The 21,229-nt window shown below is 40.8% G+C and overlaps 1 protein-coding gene and 1 long non-coding RNA gene across 8 annotated transcripts in view; one reads left to right on the top strand and one right to left on the bottom strand.

Moving 5' to 3' along the window:
• The window catches only part of LOC128114775 (uncharacterized), a 108,891-nt gene that overhangs the window by 39,277 nt on the left and 48,385 nt on the right, over positions 1-21,229 (top strand). The window lies entirely within an intron of this gene.
• On the bottom strand, positions 1,913-13,523 carry LOC128114774 (serine/Arginine-related protein 53-like). Its single transcript, XM_052745001.1, is given in 1 exon segment — positions 1,913-13,523. A coding segment is annotated over 1 exon segment (1,005 nt). The 5' UTR covers positions 12,988-13,523; the 3' UTR covers positions 1,913-11,982.

The following is a 21,229-nucleotide window of genomic DNA, read 5'->3' as shown; positions in this document are numbered from 1 at the left end:
AGAAGAAAAAGCTAGATAGGAATCAGTGTCCTCTGGACACGACGTCATGATGTGGCCTTTGCCACTGTGAACTCACAGCAGCTGTGGTTATCAGCATGGAATCCACACAACCTCAAGCAATCAGCATTTCACCATGGATAGGAGAGAGGCTCATGAGATCCCAACCCTAGTAGAAGAGCTATTGGCAAATGATGGCTATTGGAGAAAGGAGACTAATTTTTTTGTGGGGGTGTGCCTGTGGTCAGTGCCAATGATCCTGTGTATGGCCCCACACCTGTGGACATACGGTCAGCTCTAATTAGACTCAGTAAAGAGAAAAGACATGGAGTTGGGAATGAGGGAAGGAGATGTATTGGGAAGAGGTCCAGGAGGAGCTGGAGGCAGGATGGCTGGAGATTTTGTTCAAAATGCAGTACATACATCTATGAAATTGCCAAAGAATAAATAAAAGTATAAAAATACTAAAAATAAAAATGAAACAAGTTGTTCTCAGTGGTATACTAGGTATTTAGAAAGGGGCAGTATTTAAATGAAGTCAAGATACAAATACAGAGACCTGAGATGTTCTACCCTTCCTCCATCAACCATTTCAGACAGGACTCTGTACATTGGCTCATTTCAGGGCTCAACAATTCCATTCCACAGTCACAGAAAATGACAAAGCCTCTACTGTCAGCCATGGCTCTTAACTTTATGATCTTTCAGTAGTTGCATTTTTGGGTTTGAAAACAATGTTTGTATACACACACACACACACACACACACACACACACACACACACACACACGCCTTACTCTCCTTTTATGTAAAAAAAAAATGTGAAATCACCTTTTAAATTACCAAGAGTTAAAATAAAAAATATAAAGAGTTCCAAGCCCACCCAGCCACAGCCTCTGACTCCAGGGAGCAAACAGGCATCCCTTGTATCCCTCTGACCTCCCTACCACAGAATCTGCACGCATCATAAAATGAATGTTTTCAAGGACCTAGTTTGGGAGAAATATTCTGGGTAGCCATAAATAACTGGGAATTTTACCTAACCATTTTTCAAGAGCATCAGTGTACGTAAGATAAAGCAATGTTACAATTAGAATTCAAGCAATTCCTGGCTGCCCAGTGTAACTTTCTCTAGCAAAATACACCACTAAGGGAAAGAAGTAAGGAAATATTCACAGTGGCTTAGGAATGTCTAACTCCCCTCAATATCTGTGAAATGACTCTTGTCTCAAAGCTAAGCTAAAGTCCCAAGGAAATTGCAACACACCAAAATATTTATTTATTTTTTCTTCTTGTAGTGCTGGGAATCAGACCTAGAGCCTCAGACAGGCTCTGCTCTGCCTCTGAGCTACATACACCCTCAGTCCTCCCACATACTCTTTATTGCAACTTTTCTTCTTAAAAGCACTACTAATCCCAAGACCATTACATACACCTCTCATTTTCTAAAGCTCATTTCCATGAGTCTCGCATTGGCCATTGGGTGCAATGCTTTTTATTTTTCAAAGACACACAAATTCAGAGTATCATATTAGTCCAAAATATTGACTTAAGTAATATATATGATATACATATGTTAAAAACTAGTCTTTAAAAACACTCATTTTTCTGTCCACTTCTTCTGTTATTAGAATGCAAAATTCAGAGAACAAAACTCTTATCCAAATCCTGAGAAGGCTGGCTCTCAGTTGCCTCTGAACACTGCCTTGGCCTTAGTCTCCTAATATCTCCTAAGACTGGCATGGAAATGGGCCAGCCTGTGCTGGGATGTGACTCATTAGAGAGTTGGCTTTCTGCACTCTCCTCTCCTCTCCTCTCCTCTCCTCTCCTCTCCTCTCCTCTCCTCTCCTCTCCTCTCCTCTCCTCTCCTCTCCTCTCCTCTCCTCTCCTCTCCTCTCCTCTCAGAGACCTGAGATGTTCTACCCTTCCTCCATCAACCATTCCAGACAGGACTCTGGAAAACATTGAAAGCCTAGGTAGTCACTATTCCTCTCAGTCACTGAGAAAAGGAAGATGGCTCCTCTTTCACCTTCTTGTCACACCAGCTATTCTCCAGAAAATTCGTCTTTAAAGATAAGATGCAAATTCTGGTCAGATGTAAAAAGGGCTTTTCCTTTTGGCTGCGGGCCTTGTGTGCCGTGCGGTTTTAGTTTTCTGAGCAACAGAATCACTTGCACGTTTCTCTTTCTTTTCATATATCTCTGTTCAGTGTGTTGGTGTGACTGAGCTAAATGCCAAGCCAGCCCCTGCCCCCTGCTGTGTGTGGTCCACCACCTGCCACCATCCCTTGGCCATAGAGATTCCAGCTATTTAACTTTGGAAATGACATTTCTGCACAGTTCTTCCAAGAGAGCAGTGCATGTCAATCACCAGGAGCTCTGCCAATGGCAATGTCAATGGATTTGAATTTCCCATTGATGCCGGGGTGACAGGGCTATCTCTTTGACTTCTCTGACTGGTACCTTTCATATCACTCAGAAAAGTTTATTTCCCAAGGAATTTTCTTTGTGATCTCAAACTCAACATGACCTCCCTTTTATAGTCTCAAAGACCACCCAGTGTTTTATTGCCAAGAGGCTCTTCCTGGTTGACTTATGGACTAGTGGGCTCCTGTAATCTTGTTCTAGGGAACCTTGAAACTCAGGGAGAAGACTGAGGAGAATGACCTGGTTTCCATGTTTGGGAACACTGGCACACCACTGACCCCTAAGAGTAGATGGAAAAGTAACCTGCAAAATACGAATTCTAAAAAACACTGTGTTCATACCAACAGAAAGGTTTCTCCAGCTATGAGAGACGGTGAAGTTTTTCAAAATGGAGTGTGTATTGTGGGGTCTAGAATGACTAGACCTACTTTTGTGGCTACCTCCCAGATGCATAGCCATGATTCTCCATGTGCCACTCACACCTATCAGGTAACTGTACCTGAATGACATAGGTGTGGTTGGCAATAGGGCAATTACCCAGGAGAGGAAGAAAATCTGAATAATATTCATGTTTCACTCATACTTGCCCATACTTTAGCCTTTAGGTGTCCTGAATGCTTTTATTCCACACAAGCAGTTTGCAAATTTGGTTTTGAAAGGGTGAGAGATGCGATTGTCATCCCAGGGAAGGCAGTGTTGGGGAATACGTCTGAGATGATGGCTAGACGGGAGCATTCTCATTGTCCCTTCTCTTCCCCACAGCCCAGGGAGAAGGAAGGATCCCAGGCAGGCCTCCCCAGCTTGCCTCCTGTCCTGGCAGAGTATCTAAGAGCAGTCTACAGCTGCCTCCACCCACCTGGCCAGCTCTCACCTCAGGAAGAAAAAGACACGGCTTGTCTAATAATAAAACTTACTGTCCTGGAAGGAACTCCCATTTTCCTCTGCCTGGGCCAGGCTAGGCTTGCAGACTATCCCGGGCATGGCTGTCCTCCCCTACATGGCAAAGGTCTCCAATCACTTCTAAATCCATAAGTGAAGATTTGGAAAATCCCTATGTTCCTCAGACAAACCATGTCTCCTGTCTTCAAAAGAGGAATGTATTAGTCTGCTTCCTGTGGCTATGATGAAATACTTGAGACTATCAACTTTAAAAGAAAAAAAAAGATTATTTCAGAGGTTCTAATCCATGGTGGGGAAGTAACTATTTGGGGGTGGGGGAAGTAACACATCATAGAAGAGTAGCAGATGATAGAGCTAAAAACCGAGAAATGAGAAACCCCCTTCCAAGGTGTGCCCTAACTGACGTGAAACCTTCTAGCATCCAGGAGCCAGGGATCCTCCCTTCTAACCCACAGGACTTTGGAGGACACCTCAGAATGAAGCTAAAGGATATTTGAGAAACATCCTCTAAAGGCCCGTGTCCTGTCTGTCCTTAAGGCTAATGCAGACTGATTCGCACATTTCTCAGCAAGTGCTCTGTCCACCTTTGGGCTTCATGGAATGTGTTGCTAGTGCAAAGTCAGTTTTTTTCAGTATTTGATTTTCTGACTTGTGTTTTGGTCTGGTGGTTTAAGGTGGCCACTAAGAACCCCACCTTCCCCTCCTGCCTTGGCAGCTATGAAAAACTGCATTTCTGTGCAGAAATGCAAACGAAAATAACCAGCTGCAATGTCACTTCTAAGCTGATGATTTAAGAATCTGGTTTCCCTGCTGTCCACACCTGGTCCTTCCCTGGGCTGAGTCCCACACAGTCATTGCCTGCTACCATCACGCTCAGAGCCATCTCCCAAACTCTGCCCACATACATCACCGCTGCCCAACCCAGAAGGAAAGTGGGAATGTTTCTCCTTTATTTTTCCTACACTGGAAAAGTGAAGCAAGAGTTCCTTCTTTCCAGGGGAAGACATAAAGTTAAAACTGAATCGTACAAACCACGTGCTTACCAGAGTACCTGCCACACACAGTAGGCTCCCAACTTTTTTCACTTTATTGTGGGTCTGGCTGTTGAGACCATTGTTGAACATGAAAATTGCTAGTACCTTCAGATTCTAAGGTATTTATTTCTAAACACAATGAAATAGTCGACTTGCCAATCTGGAAATGATACTTGGTTTATTAGAAATGCTTGCTAACTCTTTGGCAGAAGCCCTGGGTAAAAAATTGAGAGTACAGCCACAGCTCCTCGATCAAGTGGACCCACTATGTGGGTTCCTCAGTAAGCAGACCTACTGTGCAGGCTCTTGAGCAAGCAAAACATCTACACTTCTGCCCTCACCTCTCTTCCTTCGACTCCTTCACTCACTGTCTTCACAGTCTAGAACCGGAAGGCCTTTGATTTCAGCTAATAACGGAGCATAATAAAGCAACAGACCACAGTGCCTTCTTCCCTCACTTTACCGGGAAACTTCCGTGATAATAGTTTGTGTACAAGACATCCACATTGCTTCCCACCAGTGCCTACACAGAGACTGCTGGGAGTAGACTGATGTGCAGGCAGAGGTGTGAGCAGGCTGTATGCAGAGGATATGTCTTTGCCATACACACGTCAGACGTGCAGTGATCCCATAGACCCCTGGAATGACATGCAATATTATTCCTAAGAGCATTCTGTGGACTCCACAGTAGTATCCATGGCAGCATAGTGAGTCTTGAGAAATCACAGCTGCCTTGTAAAAAAATGTCACTGCTGTTAATTCCAGTTGTGTGTGTGTGTGTGTGTGTGTGTGTGTGTGTGTGTGTCTGTGTGTGTGTGTGTGTCTGTGTGTGTCTGTGTGTGTATGTCTGTGTGTATCTAAAGTATGCCACGGTGCATGTGTGGAGGTCAGAGCACAACTTGTGGAAGTCAGTTCTCTTCTTGCACTATGTGGGATCCACAGGCCATCAGATTTGGTGACAAGCACCTAGCCATCTCACTGGACATCATAGTTCATATTTTATAAATAGATTACGTGAATCTCTGAGAATAGATATGATTTCCTGGAGATTCAATGGCAATAACAGGGCTGGATCATACCTTTCTAGTTTGGAATAGGGTTCATTTTTAAATATTTGAGGCAAAACATAGATACTTTGCAGGTCTTGTGGAAGTGGAAGTTAGTGATGTTTCTTTAATCATCATCATTAGTACATATGCATGCACCTTTGTGATGAACCAGGTCCCAGGAACATGTGGGCTGCTACGATAACTGCAGGACAGCAAACGGTAGTACAAAGGACAAGGGGGTTTAGGAAGTCTATGGCCAGAGAAGCACCTCTGGGGGATGATGGGTTTGTGGAGGGCTGCTGATATTGATGAGAGACATCCTAGCAGAGGGAAGCATCAGCAGCATTTAACCAGAAGCAGGGACTAGGATTTTGGGAATGTACATTAGAACAGAGGGTACCAAGGCAAGGGACCATTATCGTGGAGGAAGAAGTAGCTTCTGAGATGTACATATGACTAGAAGCAGCTCAGTAGATCCAGAGCCAAGGACAGCTACAGGGTGATTGCAGAAACAGGACCACAGGAGGAGGAAGTAAGCAAGGATTCAGTCTGAGGAATATTGCCTTCACCCCATAGGCAATGTGGACGCCTGAGATTATGTGGGCTGCAATAACTGTGAACTGGAAGCAAGAGCCAGAGAGAATACAGACCACAGGGGATAACGATATTGACAATTATATCCTGTCATCTGGATCTTTGGGAAACAAAGAACTGTGTCTCAGGTGGGCACATTGGTCTTTAAACTGGATTAAGTTGCTGTCCATGACACATGGGGATTAACCAGTAAGATCACACACAACACTTATCAAGCCTGCCATCTTAAGATGGTTTGATTTATCATTCAGTGTTACATATTGTGGAAGCCATAAGCACTCAGTGGAATCCATGTGTGCTGGTTGTTTGGTTGTGTTTGTTTGTTTGTTTTGCTTTGCTTTGCTTTTTGTTTTTTGCTAACTTGACACAAGCCAGAGTCATCGGGAAAGGAAGAACATCAATTGAGGAATTACCTCCATCAGATTGTCCACAAGCAAATCTGTGTGGAATTCACTTTCTTGATTCATAATTGATAGGGGGTGGGGAGCTCATCCCACTGTGGGCAATGCCATTCCTAGGCAGGTGGCCCTGGGGTGCATAAGAAAGCAAACTGAGCACACCAGGAAGTTGCATTCCTCCACGATCCCTGCCTCAGTTCCTGCCTCCAATTTCCTACATTTGGCTTCCTTCAGGGACAGACTGTGAATAGGACAGATGAATAAACCAAACAATACTCTCCTCCCTCTCATTTTTATCACAGCAATAGGAAGCAAACTAAGATGCTGCATTCTAATTTTGAATTTGGATGCTTTGCTGAGCTGATCCCTTCTTGCAATGCTGAGCAATGGCAGTAAGCCTTGGTGCTCATTCAGCCTTGCCATCTTGAGGGGAAAGCAAGTCACCCTCCAGTGGGCTTACGCTGTGCATCATGGAGCTTGGTAGGGCAGGAGTGTTAGACGTACTTTCCACTAAGTTTTCCTTTTGAGAGTGGGTTTGTCAAGTCAGAACATCATCCTGCTAAGGGGCTGAAAATCGAATACAGTTTAAAGCTTGTAAATTGTACAGGAGATCTTTTGACTCTGCCTAACACTTGAGCAAAGGCCAGGATTGGGCTCCTTGGGTTGTCAGAGAACAGGGCTGCTTATAAGGACTTGGGAATCCTAAACTGAAGAAGGCTTTCATCTGAATACACTAATTTCTCCCCTCCAGAGAACCCAAGTTTCCTTTAGAAATCCTGATTCCAAATTTTTAAATGTGGTCTAGAGTTTGGACCTTCTTTGGGTATCTCAGTTCTTTATAAAGGTGATTTGGCCAAACAAACACTCAGGCCAATTCTGTTTCAAATTCACTTGGCCTCCACAGAGCCATCAATTTAAGCTACCTTCTGTCTGGATTTCCCCTGCCAACAATTCGCTGCTTGGTCACTGTTTCCAATTGCTAAAGTGACCCTGAGCTGCGGTTGCTAGAGAATGCCCTGGTTCAGGCAAGGTAGTGGAGACACCCTAGAACACAAGGCTGTTTCATTGACCTGGTAGCCCCAGCAAACACTTAAGTAGTTCACATTTTCTTATGCCCTAAGATGTTAGTGGTGTGGCATTGGAGACAGGATGTGACATCAAAGACAAGAGGCCATCTATGAGAGCTATTTGCCTCAAAGTCTGTCCTTTGCCACAAGTTCTTAGCTTTAGCTCAGTACTCACAATATATATATATATAGAGAGAGAGAGAGAGATCTGTACTTGAATGGTCCTAAAGGAACTTGATAAGGTTGTGTATGTAAAAATCCCTTCCTAATTCACAGGGATGAGCTCCAAGGACCTGGGCAGATGTCTAAAGCAATGGGCAGTATGTAGTCCCATTTACATTATGATCGTTTACACACACACACAAACCTGTATTAACTTCAGGTTTTTCACTTACATCAGATACATCACAGTTCTCCATAGCATGCCTGAATTTTGAGCATGGCTACATCATGTCTTTGAAGAGAGAAGTAAGGATAACTTGCACATAAGCACATTAACACCCTACCATTGCACCCATAACTGTGACAGCTACCAAGTGACCAGTGAGCAGGAGCTATCCAGTATGGGTGTGCTGAACAAAGAAGGGACGTGCCTCCCTGGTGGGATGCTGGGAGAGAGCACATTCCTGTCAAAATAACTGAATGCTTACAAATTCTTCATATCTGAATTTTTCCACTTAGTATTTCCAGGCCACAGCTGACGTCAAATAACTGACATTATGAATGGGAGGGAGGGGCTACTGTACTAGTTTGAGCATACCATCTGTAAATTAAGCATGTGGCTTTCCTGTCAGCTCCAAGCTGAAGCTCAGCAAAGAAGCTTAACACTTGAATCAAGAGTGGAAGAACACAGCAGGGTGTGGGGTGGCCCGGCCTGTAATCTCAAACTCAGTCTCAGAGCAAGTCAGCAGATCACCACAAACTGAGGCCAGTTTGTATAATGAGACTCTGTCTCAATACATTTGAAAAGATTCAGAGAAGGTACTCTTTTGTTTGTCCAATTCCCTACCAGGGCTCTTGAGGTACAGCCTTGCCCCCTCTCTCCAGCTTCTATGGCTCCTTGACAAGTGATGGGGGAAACGCCAAATGAGACAGCAGTCATGGCACCTACTTCAGTGAAATGTGGGGAGAAGTTGTGTCTTGTTGTGGCTGTTATAAATGCCAAGAAATGAAGTTCAAAGACAGCGTTTCTGGATGCTGAGAGTGGACAGGAAGTTATAATTTCATCGACTCATGGATCTATCCATTCATTCAACAGCTACTGATTATCTTCCCCCCTATTACAGATGGCAACGATTGCTGGGAGCCATGCAAAATAAAAATCTGAGTCATCTACTATGGGATTATCCAACAACTGTGTGTATGTGTGTATATATATGTGTGGATATGTGTGAGTGGTTGTGCCTGGGGGGGGGGCAGAAGGGGACAGTGAGGTGGAGTTATAGGTGGTTGTGAACCATGTCACTCTGGAAACCGTACTCTGGTTCTCTGCAAGAACAGTGAGATCACTGAACACGGAGAATTTGAGCTCATGACTATCTAGAGCCTTCACCCCTACTGAAAACTGTTCATTGTTCCAGATGGGACTCTGCACACAACCAGAGGAGAAAGTAGACACCAACCCAGTTACAAACACTGCGATCTCCAATGGTGATCTGCCTGCATGATACACTGGTACATTAATTCCACAAGGTTGTGGGGGTAGCCAGCCATTCTCTGAATGGAATTAAAGCCCCACTCCATGAGATGGAACCCATGCCAGACACTGCTCAAGGTAGTCAAGAATCTAAGACTAGACAAGCTCTGGTACTAGGGGGAAACTAAACACTGCTGTTCTGCTAAATGAAAATAGAAATAAAATTACTCCTAACAACATTCTGCTATACTCATAGATCAGTTTCTTACTCAGCTATCATCAGAAAATCATCCTCCTGCAGTAGATGGGACCAAATGCAGAGGCCCACAAAAGAAAAATGTGTAGTGAGTGAGAGACCATGGAACACTCAATCCGATGTGGAATGTCTCCACCAAATCCCTCCCTTCAGGCCTCGGGGAACCTGATACAGAAGAGGATCAGAAGAGGATACAGAAGGAGTGTAAGAGCCAGTAGGGCTGGAGGACAACAAGGAAACAAGGTTTTCTAGACACAACAGTGCTGACTGATGCACATATGAATTCACAGAGACTGTGGCAGTGTGTACAGGGCCTGCATGTGTCTAAGATAAACAGGGTCCCAGTGCAAAGAGGGAAGTAGAAACAATCCCTTGTCCTTAACACAGAAATTATCTCCAACTGATAACCACTCAAAAATGGAAAAAAAAATTTCTCCAATGGAATCTCACTGAGTAAACAAACCACACTTAAGGGCATGATTCATGTAGATGATCAACACAAAACAAAATTGATGACATTTTTGGAGGATTTGTTGTCTCACTGTACTGGCTAGTTTTATGTCAACTTGACACAAGCTAGAGTCATCAGAGAAGAGGGAACCTCAACTGAGAAAATGTCTCCATAAGATCCAGCTGTAGGAAATTTTCTTTTTTTTTTTTTAAAGATTTATTTATTTATTATGCATACAATGTTCTGTCTGCATGTATTTCTGCAGGCCAGAAGAGGGCACCAGATCTCATTACAGATGGTTGTGAGCCACCATGTGGTTGCTGGGAATTGAACTCAGGACCTCTGGAAGAGCAGTCAGTGTTCCTAACCTCTGAGCCATCTCTCCAGCCCAATTTTCTTAAATCGTGATCAATAGTGGAAGGCCCAGCCCTTGAGGGTGGTGCCATCCCTGGGCTGATGGTCATGGGTTCTATAAGAAAGCAGGTTGACCAAACCATGAGGAGCAAGCCAGTAAGCAGCACCCCTCCACGGCCTCTACATTAGCTCCTGGCTCCAAGTTCTTTCCCTGTTTGAGTTCCTGTCTTGACTTCCTTCAGTGATGAACATTGGCATGGAAGTGTAAGCCAAATAAACCCTTTCCTCTCCAAGTTGCTTTGGTCATGGTGTTTCAGTGAAGTAATAGAAACCTTACGCTCACAATTCTTTGTCTGGGATTTTGTTTATTCCTTAAATAATTTTCCTTGGCTCTTGTTTGTTTGTTTGTTTTCTTTGTCCTAGTCTGGTTTATTTGTTTTTATTTTAGCTTATTTTTATTTTATTTTACTTTTTTTTGGTTTTTCGAGACAGGGTTTCTCTGTGTAGCTTTGTGCCTTTCCTGGAACTCACTTGGTAGCCCAGGCTGGCCTCGAACTCACGGAGATCCGCCTGGCTCTGCCTCCCGAGTGCTGGAATTAAAGGCGTGCGCCACCACCGCCCGGCTTTATTTTTATTATTTTTAAGGTGTCTATTTGAATTCTTTTTTTTTTTTATTTAGGACCAAGTTTATTTGTTCACTTAAAAAAACAACAAACTTCAACTTGATTTTGTTTCCACAAAACATTTTCTTTAAAATACAACTTCAGCCTGTTGAGAGAGTTACTGGATCATGAGGACTGTAACTCCACCAATGGGTTAAAGCAGGAGTCCACAGCTGAATGGGCTGCCAGGAGGGAGGGAACAGACGGGAAGCAGGTAAGTGGAGTATATCTCTGAAGGGTATGCTGTGGCCTCTTCCTGTCTCTTTGCTTCCTGACAGCCGATAGTGAGAGGCTTTCCTGTGCCTCGCCCTCTTGCTGTGTTTTTGCTGCTACAGGCCTGAGAGCCGTGGAACCAGCTGACCCTGGACCGACACTTCTCAAGACATAGACAAAAGCCTTCCCTCTGAAGTCAGGCCAGGCCTTTCGTCACAGCAGTGCAAAGGGACTAATGCAGTGGCATGTGATTTCTAAAGGAAGAACTGCGTCTGCTTACAGCACTTCATACAAACTGATCTCTAATTAAAAGTTTTTTCCAGACAAGGTTCCACCATGTGGTCCAAGTGTCCCATCACTAGCTGTGGCGTGCAGACTGGAGTTGAGACCCTCCTGCCTAAGCCTCCAGAGGACTAGGATGGGAGGCTGGACACCACACTTGGCATTAGAAAAAGTTTTAGTTCAAATCTATCATGGTCATTGCTTACATCTCATAAAAGGGTACCTTTTGTGATACCTAAAAATTTTAAGAAAGGTGGGATAAGAGATTCAAGAAGGGTTTTACAATACATAGGAGATGAACTCTTATACTAAATAATATGGCTCTTATATATATGTATAATTATCCAATATTGGGTCAAAAACCTGATTTTGTAAAAACTGTAATGAGATACACTACTGAATATTCATTTACTTCAACACTGACATTTTTATGATTAGCTTTATTAACAGGATATATGTTAATGCACATACACCTTTTTACAATAGATTCACTATTCCCAATATTTGATTCGAACCAACAAATATTCAGTTGAACACGAGAGAAGAAATGAGATTTTCTTTCTATGTAACTGGCTAAATTGTTTTGAAGAGTAAAAGTTAATATTGGTATTTAAAAACCTAAATTTTTCAAGGCTTCTGTCAATTCAACCGTGAATCTCTTCCTCAGGCCACAGGACTGCCCATTAGTCTTTCCTGTCGGAGAGCAATTAATCTCTTGAACCACTTTTCTTCAGCTTCAGCTTTTTCAATAAATAAATTTGGATGAGCCAGAGAATTGTCATCTTGGTACTTGATGGCCATGGGGATGCTGTCAGGGTCTATTTCCTTTCCGATGCTGGGTGGGTCAGCGGCTACTGATGCTGGTCCTGATGCTGGAGTCACATGCTTCACTTCACTTGGTTCTACTGATTTTTTGACTTCTTTACTTGATCTGAACGTCTGCTGAACAAAAGAATCACTTTCAGTGGCTTCAATTTCTTTAACTCTTTTTACTTGTTCCACCGGGGTGACTTGGTCTTCCTCTTTTCTTCTCTTTGCTTCTTCTTCATTCCTTTCGTTGGCTTTTAGTAATTCATCAGCTTTTGCAGCAGCTTCAAGAACCAGTTGTAGTCTGGCTTTGGCCTGCTCAGCTGGTGGCAGATGTTCTAATCCAGCTTTGATGTTTCCAGATTCCCCCCGTTTGATGCTGTGCACTTCTTTGTCCTTGCCTTTCTCCTTCTCCTTCTCTCTCTTCTCTTTGTCCCGGGCTTTCCGTCGTTCTCTCTCCCTAGACCTGCTACGGGTTCTTCTGTGACTGGACCTTTCACTGCTTCGACTGTGGGAACGTGGATGAGGTCTTGATCTGGACCTTCTTGTTCTGCTTTTGGACCGAGACCTTTGAACTCTATAGGATTTTCCTCGAGCGCTGGATTGCCTTCAACTTCGTTTTCTTCGGGAGCCGTAAGAAGAGCTGCTGCTTGACCTGTGCCTGCGTCTTCTCTCATAAGAATGTGAGCGAGGCTGGCGGTCTCTAGACCAGGACCTGGACTGGGACCGTGGCCGCCTCCCGCCCTTCTTGCGGCTGTACGTCCTGCTATCTGAGGAACTACTCGAAGAGGAGCGTCTCCGGTGTGTCTTTTTTCTCTTGCTTCTGCTCTCTTCCTTGGTGTCTGATGACCGGCGTCCCATTTCTGGGTCGACCTTCAGGTTCGCACCTCCTGACTCGGGGGCCTGGAACCCCCTCTTCAAACCACGGCGCCACTGGCGTCCTCAGAACTTGCTTCAGTTTAAGCTCAGCGCCTTCCCGGTTCCCGCCTATTTGAATTCTAATGAGAGAGAGAAAGAAAGAGTGTGGATTTGGGTGCGTGGAGAAGTGATGAGGAGCTAGAAGGAGTTGGGGAAGGAGAATCAGAATCAAAATATATTGTATGAAAAAATAGTCCATTTTCAATAAAAGGAAAAAGAAATTGATACCACGGAAAAAAAACACAAAAAAGAAAAAGAACGTAACTGTGCTTAACCACTGAGCGCTATCTTTCCAGTCCCATGGAAATGGCTCCTTTCTCCAGTCAATATGAGTGGATATACAACTGGTGTATCATTCAGTGTTCCTCACACCCTAATTACAGGTAGAAAATCTCACAGAAAGATGAACCATTTTCAATTCTGTACAGAACAGGCTTCTCTTCTATTGTATAAATTCTGTATTCACTGAAAAATTGTAGCTTAAATAAAAGATTTATTTCAATTTTGCAAGTCAAAATATCATCTTGCTAACAACATTGATCACTCTTAAGAATAAACTACCAATACATGGAGAAGGTGGTTTGTTCACCATCCACATTAAGTTTATATGGGACATATAAAACTTATCCTATAAATTTTACTTTATGGACAATAAATATCTGTTGTCAAGAATTTATTATCAAAAGTCAAAAACCTAACATTTTGTTATAGGGCCAATACAGTACCAGGTTAACATTAAAGAGTCATTAGCTATTTGTGACTGGAGAGATGACTGAAGGTGAAGATGCTGCATAAAGATGAGGACTGGAGTTTGGATTTGCAGAGCCTAAGGAAAGGGTGAATGGGTGTGGCAGCCTCCAAATGCAGAGACAGAGGATTCCCAGAGCAAACCGGCCATATCGGCAGTTCTAGGTTTGATTCAGAGACCTGTAGCAAGGAATAAGATGGTCAAGTGCAGTGGAAAGCTTTCTAGATCAACCCTAGGCCTCCACAGGCACAGGCACACACAGGCATGACACACATGCTAACATGCACACATACACACACACACACACACACACACACACACACACACACACACACATACACACAAACATGCACACCAGACACATATACATAAAACTGGAAAAAGAAAAATACCACTAAATATTACATTTATGGGACAGTTAGTGCTAAATATACATTATTAAAAAGACATTCCTTGGAGAGCATATTGTTTCAAATTTTCCAAGTAGCAATCACCATGATTTAGTTGTTAATGCCTCTTCCCTCACTACCTATGTGCTGAAGACTTGATCCAGAGAGTAGTAGTTTTAGAAGGTAGTGAGAACTTTAAGAAGTGGAGCCTAGGGAAGTATCACAGGTTACAGATGGGGTACCCCCAAAAGAAACTGCAATATTCATTTCCTGACAAGAGATAAGTGGTTTTGCTGTGTCCTGTGCCCCCGCCATGACACACTACCTCACCAAAGCCTAAAGCTGTATGCCAGTTTCCAATAGACAGGAACCACCGAAACTGTGAACCAAAACAATCTCTCTCACTTTATAAGGTGATTAACTTGGGTGCATTGATACAGTGGTGGAAAGCTAAAACAGTTACTGAAGTACATTCAGTTAATATTGCCCTTAACCAGCTCAACCTTCTGTCCTGTGGGAAGCCATGATCCTCACTTCATGTGAGTACTACAGGCTCAAGAGTAGTGAAAGCAAAGTGCTTGATTTTTCCACCTTGTAAAGTGGAACACTGGACTTAAGATAAGGCAAAACAGCAGGTGAAATAATGTAGTGCCAAACAGTGGTTTTCATCGTCCCTGATCATGAAAAATTCCTGCCATAGTTTTCCCTTTGGTTGATATTTAGAGTTAGACCCTTTCCTTCTCATCTAGCACAGTACATGCTCTAAATTTCCCATCTTCTTGGAGCTGAAGATTCCATTCCTCTTTCACGACATGAAAGAGGAATCATATAGCAGACTTTAAAGTTTCAACTGTAAGATAAAAGAGAAAGTTTCCAGGTGAGCAGGATCCCAGGGAAAGACAGACTGAGAGGGCCTCCCACTTATCTGTGATTCACTGATGAGCTCCTACTGAACAAACCTCATATTGAAAATGAATAATGATGACTGATCTCTTACATCTTGAATCTAACAAAAAAAGTCACCCAGTCCTTCCAGTTGTTCAGACCCAAATCTCTCTATTTGTCTTCCTTTCAAGTCCCTCACTTAATCTATCAATAAGTCACCCAATCCTTCTAATTGTTCAGACTCAAATCCCTCCATTTGTCTTTCTTTCAAGTCCCTCAACTAATCTATCAATAAGTCCTACCTGAAAATACAGAAAATAAAAACAAAACAAAACTTCTTATAACACATTCACAACACAGTTCACTTCTGAGATTCCCAAAATGCATACAAACTCTTGGAATCAATAATCAAACAATTCTTAACTGTCAGTGTTGGAGCCTACTCTGGCCACTTATACGTGTAACACCCTCAATCCTCAGACTCCAACAATGCTTGTTCACAATCTACAAACCCCTGGTGTACCATATCCAACATTTCCACCCAGCCAGATCACACTTTGTGCCAGAGTCCAGCCAAGTGAATCTGCCTGTTCCTCCCTTCAAAGGTAGGCTACCTCAACTCAAATATTCACCCCCAAACTCTAGGTTGAGAACAGAGTGCATATCCTACATGCCAGCCCCCTATGTCCACTTGACTTTATTCTGTTTAAGCCATATCGAACCATCAGGCCCAACCCTGCAGGTACATCCTGGGACATCTGTACCAGCCTGCTGTCTTCATATCAGACACAGAACTTATGAAAGAAGTCAACATGCCCATATCTCATCACAAGAATATGAACAATATAAATGATTAAGGCAGTATCTAAGCCCCCATACATCCATCATTCCTATAGGAATGTTCTACAATGAGAATTACCTACATAAACCCCAGAACAGATAATTTAAAAGAACAATCCTCAACTTCATTAGAGTATTCAACAAGTTTAAAGAAGGCACAGAAAAGTCTATCAACAAACTTACAGAAAATTAACTTAAAGAGAATAAATGCTTGAGTGGTGTCTAAGAAAACACAAACATAAGTAAGACTGCTTGAAATGATGAAGGACATGAGAACTGAGTTCAATAAAAAGATAGAAACATTGAAGAGAACAGGCTGAAATGAAGGTGGAATTGAAAAATGCAAGAATCCAACTAGAAAACTCAAGGGAAAGCTTTGAAAAAGTACAATGAATCCAGCAGAAGACCGAGTATTATGACTTGACTACAAAGCAGAGTAAATAGAACAAACAATCAAGTAATATGATTGTAAAATACAGAGAAAGAAGGGGACATACAGGAAAAGTGGGATGCTATGAAAAGACCAAACTGTTAAATTATAAACACAAAAGAGGGACAAGAATTCCAGGTTAATGTCATAGACCAGATCATAGATGGAAACTAAAGAAAGCCACACCCATACATACAGAAAAAGAACACAGAACACGAAATAGACAAGACCAGAAAAGAAATTCCTCACAGCACATCATAGCTAAAACACTAAGTATACAGAACAAAGAAAGAATATTGAAAGCTGCAAGAGAAAAATACAAGTCACACACAAAGGAAAAAATATTAGAATAAGAGCTGATTTCTGAGTAGACATGTTGAAAGATTCTCTAACAATGCATTTCAAGTTCTAAAAGACCACAACTGTCAAGCTAGACTATGACACCAAATAAAATGGTTTATTATATTTGAAGAAGAAATAAAACTTCCCACAATATGAACAGCCTTTTAAAAAAAAGTTTCTATCCAGAAAAACCAAGCCTGAAAAAAAAGAGAGAAAGCAAAACTTTAGGCTGAAGAGAGGAAGAAACATAGGCAAGAAACTGTAGAAAGAAAACAAAGTTATAATAACTAAACACAAAGTACTACTGAGATAAACATAACTATGCAATGACTACAATCAACACATGCCTTCCAATAATAACTTTAAATGCAATGGCTTCAATTCTCCAATTAAAAGATACAGGCTTGCTGAATGGATCAAGAAACAATATTCATCTGTCTGTTGTTTACAGGAAACTCAGCTTTAAAGAGAGACACCAATTAGGGTGAGAGGTTGGACAAATAATCCAATAAAAGGGAATCAGAAAGCAATCAGGCTTCGATATTCTGATATCTGAAAATAACAACAACAACAAAAATCCTCAAACTAAATCTAATCAGAAGAGATAAAGAGAGACACTTCATTCTAATCAAAGAAACAGCCAAGAAGACAGTACAATCTTAAATATATGTGCCAAACTCTGGGGACATCCAATTTCATAAAATGTGTACAAGTGGAATTACAGACACAGACTAACATCAATCCATCAATAGTAGGTGATTTCAGTACCCCACTTTCTTCATCAGACAGGTCATCAGGATAAAAGCCAAGCAAGAAACACTGTAATTGAAGCATGTTATATATCAAGTGGGCTTAAAGAATATCTGTGAAAAATTCCACCCAAAACCAAAGAACATGCATTCTACTCAGCAGTACATGGAAGCTTTTCTAGAATAGACCACATTCTTGGAAACAAAACAACTTTTAACAAATTCCAAGATATATATATATATATATATATATATATATATATATATATATATATATATATATATATATATATATATATATATATATATATATATATATATATATATATATATATATATATATATATATATATCTCCTCTCTGACCATAATACAATAAAAACTGAAAATTGAAAGTAAATGTATCTCTAGTAATTATACAAACTCATGGAGCTTAAACAATTTATTTCCTTTTTTGTTTGTTAGTTTGTTTGTTTTGTTTTTGCAAGACAAGGTTTCTCTGTGTAGCTTTGGTGCCTTTCCTAGAACTTGCTCTGTAGCCCAGGCTGGCCTTGAACTCACAGAGATCCATCTGCCTCTGGCTCCCAAGTGCTGGGATTAAAGGTGTGCACCACCACCACCCAGCTAACAGTTTATTTCTGAATGATGAGTCAAAGAAGAAATCAAGAAAGAAATAAAACATTTCTTGAAATAAATGAACATGAAAATACAACACAACAGAACCTCTAGGACACACAAAAAGCAATCCTGCCAAGGAAATCTGTATCTCTGAGTGCCTATGTTAAAAGATCAGAAAGAAGACAAACTAATGGCTTAATGATGCACCTCAAATATTTGGAAAAACAACAACAAACCAAAACCAAATCAAGTAGATGACAATAAAAAAAAAATCAGAGCAGGAATGCTGTGGGATATCCTTCAGTATGCTGTGAATGTGTGTTGTTCTCATTGGTTGATGATAAAGCAGTTTTGGCCAATGGCCAGGCAAGATAAGGTTAGGCAGTACAACCAAACTGAGGGTGGAGATGAAGAAGGGAGGAGTCAGGGCAGATGCCAGCCAGCCGCTGAGGAAGACATATAGAAAATGAGGTAAAAAGCCAGGAATCATGTTGCAAAGCATGGATAAGAAATATGGATTAATTTAAATGTAAGAGCTAGCTAGTAATAAGCACGAGTCATCAGCGAAGTATTTATAATTAATATAAGCCTCTGAGTGGTAATTTGGAAATCGACTATCTGGTATAATCCGGTGTATGGGAGAGAAAGCACTGCCTCCAGTTACACGGGAATTAATAAAATATAAACAAAGTAAACAATGAGAAGAATTAACTAATCTTAGAGATGGTTTTTTGAAAAGATAAAATTGATACGAACATTGGCCCAGATAAAATCAAAAGAAATAAAAACATGATCCAAATAAACAGAATCAGAAATGAATGTGGAAGCCTCACAGCAAACACCAAAAAAAAAAAAAAAAAAATCAGAATATCGTAAGAGAATGCCTGCATGCCATTAAGTTGAAAAAGATCAAAAAGAAGTTGATTAGTTTTTAGATTAATCTAACCTACCAAAATCAATCCAAGAAGTTATCAACAACCTATACAGACTCATAACAAACACTGAGCAAAAAGAATAAGAAAACATCTAATTTTAAAAAGTCCAGGCCCAGATGGGTTCACAGGAGAATTTTTTCTGACTTTCAAAGAAAATTTACAGCCAATCATTCTTAAATTACTTTTTAAAATGGAAACTTCTTAAAATAAAAGGGAACAATCACAAAGTCCTTCTTTGAAGCAAGTATTACTCTAATACCAAAAACCAAGTAAAAACACAAGAAAAATAAACAACAGGCCAATACCCTTGATCAACATAGATTCAAATATCCTCAATCAAACACTTACAAACCAAATACACACATATATCTAAAAGATTATCTACCATGATCAAGTTTGCTTTATCCTGGAGATGCAGGGATGGGTCAACATTCACAAGTCAATGAATATAATAAATCACGTTAGTGGACATAAAGAGAAAAATAACATGATGCAGAAATAAATAGATTCAGAAAAAGCTTTTGACAAAATCCAGCACATTTTCATGATAAAAGACTTCAAGAAAGTAAGACTATAGAGAATATACCTTAACTCAACAAAGGCTATATGTAAGAAATCCACAACCAACATATTCTAAATGGAGGAAAACTTGAAGCAACAATCAGAAAATAGGAGCAAGACAGGTATGTCCACTATCTGACCTCCTTTTTAGTATTGTGCTCAAAGAACTATCTGGATCAATAAGTCAGGAAAAGGACATTAAAAATATACAAGTAGAAAAAAAAGAAGGCAAGCTACCCCTATGTGCATATGATATAATATTATACATAAGAGGTCCTGAAAAATTCTACCAGATAACTTTTAGAAATGATCAACAACTTCAGCAAAGTTGTAGGATACAGAAGCAACTTGTACAAATGAACAGCTTTTCTGTACACTAACATCAAATATACAAAGAAAGAGATCGTGGATACTCTCCAATTCACAGTAGCCTCAAAGAAAATAAAATATCAAGGGATAAACCTAGTCAAGGAGATGAAGGACCTCTACAGTGAAAACTTAAAATCTTTGAAAGAAGATATAAAGACATTAGACAATGGAAAATACATATCTTCGACTTAGTAGAATTAGTATTGTAAAAATGACCATTTTACCAAAAGCCACTTACAAATTCAGTATAATCCCAAACAAATCCTCATGTCATTATTCAATATATAGAAAATAACTATTCTAAAAATTTATGTGGAAACACAAAAAAAAAAGATCCCAGGTATCCAAACAATTCTGAATAACAACAAAAATAACACTTGAGAGATTGCCATTGCAGATATCAAGATACATTAAAGAGCCATGGTAATTAAAAAAATATGCTACTGGAGAGAGAGAAAAAACATGGTACTGGTTTTCATCTAGATCAATGTAAGAAAATATAAGACCCAAACATAAATACAAATAAATACAGCTATTAATATTTGACAAAGATGCAATAAATGGTGCTGGGAGGACTAGGTGTCCACATACAGAAGAATGGAATTATACCTATATTTATCACCTTGCATAAAAACTAACCACAAATGGATCAAAGACATAAGCTTGAAACACTGAAACTGCTAGAAGAAAACACAGACAATACCCATATGACACAGGTGTAAGTATGGACTTTAGGAATAGGACTCTATTTCCTGAAGAGTTAAGGCCAACAATTGACAAGTGGGACTTCATGAAGTTAAGAGGCTTCTGCACAGCAGGAAAAAAAATTAATCAACTGAAGAGGAAGTCCACAAAATGAGAGATAATCTTTGTAGAATCTGGTAGAAGTTTACTATCCAGAATATATAAAGAACTCAAAAACGAAGAGTCAAAAAAATCACATGATCCATTTAAAAAATAGACTGAATTTGCACAGAGATTCTCAAAAGAGGAAATAAAAATGGCTAAGAGATAAATCAAGAAATGTCCATCACCCCTAGCAGTTAGGGAAATACAAATCAAAACAACTCTGAGATTTCATCTTACCTCAGTCAAAAAGGCAGAGATCAACAACAAAGGCTGGAGAGGAGTGGGGAAAGGGGAACACTCGTTCACTGTTGGTGGGATTGCAAATGGTGCAGCCACTCTAGAAATCAATGTGGATAATCCTTCAAAAGCTAAAAATAAATCTCCCATATGAACCCTATACCACTCCTTGGTACATGGCCAAAAGGACTTGACATCCCACTCCATCAATGCTTGCTCAGTCATATTCATTGC

The sequence above is a fragment of the Peromyscus californicus genome, unplaced genomic scaffold (assembly GCF_007827085.1).
Source record: "Peromyscus californicus insignis strain IS unplaced genomic scaffold, ASM782708v3 Scaffold_19__1_contigs__length_69161282, whole genome shotgun sequence".
NCBI lineage: Eukaryota > Metazoa > Chordata > Mammalia > Rodentia > Cricetidae > Peromyscus > Peromyscus californicus.
Note: the sequence above shows the minus strand (reverse complement) of the source record. Positions and strands in the feature narration are given on the sequence as shown.